Genomic DNA, 5849 nt, shown 5'->3' with positions numbered 1-5849 from the left:
ATAACACAAAGTTGTACTTGTTACAATTATCACGATTGAGTCTTTTACACAATAACTGAAGTTTTTAGTATATATGTCTAGAATGTTTAGTAACACCCCTTTTCCAATTATAGATCATTTACAAGAGACTAAACTATTTGATACTTGATCCTAATCACTTAATACTAAAATGTAGCCAATAATCCAAGTATATTTTCCCCGTCCCTTAATTTTTGTTTTTATAATATTGGAAGCAGTAATTGATTATAAAATGCCAATGGTTCATGGGCACTGAAGGCAAAAGATGGAATTTATTCTCTAATAACGTTGATAACACAGTTGGTATTGGACCCGAGAAAACAATGATCGAGCATGAATGCCCATATTGGTCCCCCCTCACAACTCACATGCTCTGCTGAGAAACTTCCATAAGCCAAGATACACTTTCTATTAGGAGAAGTAACAAACCGAATGAAACTTTGCATGTAGATAGTGCAAATCAAGGAGAGGGTGTGCCATTCATTTCACCCTGTTAAAAAAAAGTCCAACTTTGAAATTATTACACGACATCCATGTTCCATCGAGGGACTTGATGGTCCTAAAACAGCTTCAACCTACGAAGTAGTAGATGAAAAGGAATATCGGTAGTTACCAAACTTTGTTGCCATCCATTATCACTAGCAGGTGCCATACCATGTTTTTTCCTTGAATTGGCCCAGGCTGTTGTAACATACAAAAGTATCACTTATCACCTTATCCTAATAATTGCTATTGAGGCACTCATTATGGAACCATCCATAAATATTCAATCCTGCAAACTTCATCCATAAATATTCAAACCTGCAAACATGAAAACTTCATGTTTGAGATGCCGAGTCCTTAAAATGAAAAATGTGTTTTGAAAATCTCAACCAAAATAGTAAGTAAATGTGAGGATAAACTCAAATTTTAAGAAGGATGTTACCATTTTTCAAAGGCATTTTCATTCATTTAGAAAACCTTGAGATGTTTATAACAGGCTTAAGAAAGATTAAATAGTTCTTAGGAATTGAAACTAGCTAATTTTACAGACTTTGTTCATTTAATCAGTGATCCTCATCCTCACCCTCTAAATAAAACGGCTGGATAGCCAAACTATCCAAAAGACAAAATCTGCGCCAACAATATTATCCATCCCTGCTTGTTTGCATCACTAAAAATATGTACAGCAGCATCTCAAGCCAATCACATAGAGGATTTGACGAATTGAATGATTGGCTTGATCTGGTTAAGCTCTCCACATAGTTTCATGCATTTGCAGATTGTGTTGGTAACTTGGGGTGGTTATGTTCACCTTCATAGGTGACAATTAGCATGGTAGGCTCTTCCAAGCACCTCTCAACATGCTTCCTTGCAGGACACCCTCTCATGCTGCTGCACTTGTAATATCCCCTGAAAATAAAAAGAAGGAAATAAGATTACTTTCCTCAAACACAAAACATGTGGTTTACCTTCACCTTTCACCTGATTAACAATATGGTGCAAATAGTAGAGCATGAACCTTACAGTTATCTATAGGAAGGTGTTTATGCCAAGACTACCAAATGCAAGAATAACTTCTCAAACATGTTTTCAAGACACATAATAGAAGAGCCATGAATGAAAAAAGTTTTGTAGTTAATCTATATCAAGGTACTACTTAGAACTGTGGATGCAAGATTTGTACTAGAAAATGTTGAGAATTAAGATAGTTGCAGACATCACATATGAAAATTCAAGGACAATTTCAATCATCCCGAGTCTATGATGTTCTCGTCAACCAGAATACAAGTAAGAACAAATTACTTACAGACAGAGGAATCCGATCGAAATAGTAGTGAAATATTCACACGCCCAAAATTAAAGAATACCAAAATAAAAATGCTCTACAGGCTCTAGTATTAGTATACCTTCCTTGTGTGCACTTAAGTTCAATGTTATAAGAAGAAAGACAGAATCATAAATGCACACCAAACAGCATAATAGTCAGAAATAACAAAATAGTTCAGAAGCTTTACAAAGTCAATATAGCACAATTATAATCATGTGGTGTCCCTTGCATCAATCAAATCTATGAAAGTAGAGCTAGAACATACCTAGGGTGAGGAGAGCCCTTGATTGGCTTCTGTCCATACTTCCTCCACGAATAATCATCAGGAGGGATATCTGCAAGTTTGTTGCTGATAGCAGGCACCTTAATTGCCCTCTTCACTCTATGTTTCCTGTGGAGAACACACAGAATTATTAGTGACACATTAGAAGGACTAATAAAAACCTTTTTAAGTAACAGAAATTAATGCAAATTTACCTCTTCTTAGAGCAATGACATCTAGCACTGCTCCCACATTTCAAGCTTCCCTCATCGCCTCTGGCAGAACATTTTCTCTTAGGCTGTTGCGAATTCTGATCAGAAGAGTGTGGAGCTCCTATTAAATGGAAGGCACTTCCATCCAAGTTAGCCACACTTCCATCTATGCTCAAGGAAGAAATAAAAGACTTAGTGGATGACATTGTTGGTGTGCAGCTAGTGCTGTCAAAATTCAGGTTTATGCCACTATTGTTCCTTCGGAACAACATTTCAGCTTGATGCTTGATTTGTTGTTGTTGCTGCTGCTGCTGCAACAACCTTTGCTGTTGCTGCTGCTGAAAGAAGTGATAGTGATTTGATGAACCCTGCTGTGTGAGGTGAAGAGGACTTTTCCCATTGGAGCTCAATTCCAAAGAGGGTTGTCCAAGAGAGAGAGAATTCTTAATGGTTGAACCATGTTCCTGAACTGAATTGTCAGGGTAGCTGGTTTGGGGAAAGTATAGATTTTTTTTTGAGTGATGGTTGTTGTTGTTGTTGTTGGTTAAGGTTTTGCAATTGGGGTTGTCTAAGAAGATGCTTTGGTGGGAAGAGGGGATTTGAGGGTTTTTAAGTTTCCTCACTCTTGCATGACCCAAACCATTGTGAAGCATGGAAACAACCTTCTTGAACCTCACCACAGTTTCACCGGTTTCCACCATTAAATTCCTATGCTGAACCTGATCCCTTGGTTGAGACAACAAACTCAGAACCCTATGGCAGCTTTCAACAGCTACTCTATTAGCTTGCTCAACCTCCTCCATGTTAGCCTCTAAAAAATTTATAAAAAAAAGGGAAGAAAAAAGAAACCAAACCAAGGAACACCAGAATACTAAAAAACCACCCCACTTATCCACAAACATACGAGACATTCAGCCTTATGTGGCAGATAAAACGACCCAGATGAAAAAAATCCCATTTTTTCACCAGACAAGGAGCCATAAAAACAGGATTTCAGGTTAAAGTCTCAAAATTTTAAATCATGAAGAAAAAAAGGCATGTTTTTTGGCAACAAGGAACAACCTTGGAATCAGAACAAACTGAGGGTGCCTCACAAGTTGCAGCAAAACCTCCTTCAGAAAAAAAAACGACCGAATTTCCCAGTGAAAAAGAAGAAGAAAAAAGCATCAAAGCACAGACCTTGATGGACTCGGGGTGGTGCTGTTAAACCCTAGATTCTTCTTCCCACGGTTTTGAGACTGAAAGGTGTGAAAGAGAGGACTTTGCTTCCCTTGAGAACTCACACAACACAACCATCATACACAAGAATACAAAGCTTCCAACTTTAGACTATATACATATTATATAATTAATTAAAGTCCTAAGCAGGAAGAGAAGAAAAAAAAATACTATTATTATATTTTGTTTGTAGCTCTTGCGAGAGAGAGAAGAAGAAGAAGAAAGAGGAGGAGTTAGTTTAAATAAGCAAAATGCACAAAGGAAGAGGAGGAGCAGAGTAATGAAACTGCTGTCTCTGTCACAGATTTGAAGGTGGGTCCCACACGAAGACCTTTGTTATTCTTTTTCATCCCTTATTTCAGCTTTAATTAATGTATTTTCTTAGACCTACCCATTTCAGCTTCACTTTTACTTCTACTACTTTCTTTCGTTTATCTATTCAATATTTATTTCAATTCCTCGCTGTGTTTCAGTTTCAGATTTTTTTTTCTTTCGAATTTTGGACTTATTACCTTGTGCCCTGCGTGCTTTCCGCGTAGAAACATTACAAATTTGTTGAATGAATGTAACGTCTTTTAAAAAAAATTGAATTGCACCGTTCCGTTTGTTTGGTTGAACTGTGTAAATTACCTGTGCCGTGGATGTCAAATTTTAATTACATCTTTTTATGCACTGGATATGCTGCTGAGAAATCAAAGATTTATCCTTTAAAAAATAAAATACTTATAGATTTTTTGGGTACAAATAACAAGAAATCTGATGTTGTCAAAATTCAATAAGACATCTCTTTTTGATGTGGACAGTAAGACATAAATATTATTTCATCTTAACAGATAATAAAATAAGTTAAACTTATTTAAGCATAAGTTAAAGTTATCATATATAAACTATAAATGCATTAAAAGATAATATAAGTTTGGTTCTCTAATATGAAAATAACCCACTTTTGATTCTTGTTATGAACTAAAAAAAGAACACAAGAACTAAAAAAAATTACTTTTAAATTTTGAGGATAAAAAATAAATTTGACCTAAATTTAAATGACTACAAAAAATAATCAAGTCATTAGAAATTATTAGAAAAGTCATTAAAATTATCTAATTGAATGTGTTTGAAAATCTGTTTTTATGACATTGAACAAAAGTTTTTCACTTTCCACTATAAGAACATAGAAGAAAAAAATATGTTAAATTGACATTTCATTGGTTCCAACTAAAACACATATTAAGTCATAATATATTTTTTTATTTTTTAATGGTTTGGCACAAATATTTTTTTTGTTATATTGTGTTTAATATGCATAAGCATTGAATAAAATATAGGAATTTTTATTATAATACTTTTTGTATTATACAATACGTTCTGTTGTATTATACAATGCGGATCATAGTTGTAAGTAATTTATGGTTATAATAATAATAATAATAATAATAATAATAATAATAATAATAATAATAGTGTGATAATAATGATAATAATAATATTTAACAGTGATGATAGTTGGCTAGAAATAAAATGATAGACTAATGGTTACATATTTGATGTGAAAAAAAGGGTCAAGAGTGTTAGAGTAAGCTAATTGTTTTTGTCATTATAATACTATCATCCATGAGTGTTGATGGTGATGTATTGGCACTTCAATTTGATGAAAAATCTAAGACTTAGATCTAGTCCTTAAAGGAATCATCTATTTGACATGTGTATATTGTCTATAGTGTGACACAAATAAGAAATGTAATAGAAATAAAACAACACGAGGCAAAAAGAAGTATTGTAGTTTGATTAATAATAAAAAATGAAAATTAAATGAAATATAGAAAAATAAATATATAAACAACTTATGAAAGAAGTTTTCAGCATATAAAGACCACCATAAACAGCCCATATTCAATAAATAACAATAAAGGATGACAAATGAATTGATCACAGAAGCATAATTTTTTTTTAAGGAGGGTGAAACGCAAAAAACAAGAAGAAAAAAATAAACACATAGTTTTGCATTGAAGAAGTGTTGGAACTTCAAATATTGTTTCCAATTGAGAAATGCTAAAGGTGTCGAACCAAAAAAGCCGAATTCTCACACGAACAACATAAAATTGACAACTGTCAACTCTTTTAATGATCAAATATTCATTTTGATTTTATCTCTTAAGAAGCTTTTCCTTTCCAAATATAACCTTCTGTGCCTCTCAGAACTGGGATTGTGAAACCACTGTAGAGAGGAGGAGGAGAGGAGACAAATCGACGCGACGAGCAACGTGATAGCAAGTTATGGTTTCTCCTCCACTCCAACGTGAAAGAAGGAAGGAATATTTTATTAATTGATTTT

General features: G+C 33.8%; 1 protein-coding gene across 1 annotated transcript; it reads right to left on the bottom strand.

Moving 5' to 3' along the window:
• Positions 1-939: 939 nt before the first annotated feature.
• On the bottom strand, positions 940-3725 carry LOC114371999 (probable WRKY transcription factor 21). The gene is made up of 3 exons (XM_028329360.1): positions 2306-3725; positions 2094-2219; positions 940-1410 (listed from the first exon to the last, which is right to left on the bottom strand). Exons 1-3 carry the CDS (start codon positions 3211-3213, stop codon positions 1266-1268), a joined length of 1179 nt encoding a protein of 392 aa, XP_028185161.1. The 5' UTR covers positions 3214-3725; the 3' UTR covers positions 940-1265.
• Positions 3726-5849: the final 2124 nt, after the last annotated feature.

Source organism: Glycine soja, chromosome 10, assembly GCF_004193775.1.
Source record: "Glycine soja cultivar W05 chromosome 10, ASM419377v2, whole genome shotgun sequence".
In the NCBI taxonomy this organism is placed as follows: domain Eukaryota; kingdom Viridiplantae; phylum Streptophyta; class Magnoliopsida; order Fabales; family Fabaceae; genus Glycine; species Glycine soja.
This window is presented reverse-complemented; position numbering and strand designations above follow the sequence as displayed.

Coding starts and splice junctions, on each gene's coding strand:
- LOC114371999 (XM_028329360.1), bottom strand. CDS start 3,213: ATGTCTCGTATGTTTGTGGATAAGTGGGGTGGTTTTTTAGTATTCTGG. Junction 2,220..2,305: donor TGTCATTGCTCTAAGAAGAG/GTAAATTTGCAT, acceptor TGTTCTCCACAG/GAAACATAGAGTGAAGAGGG. Junction 1,411..2,093: donor AAGGGCTCTCCTCACCCTAG/GTATGTTCTAGC, acceptor TTTTATTTTCAG/GGGATATTACAAGTGCAGCA.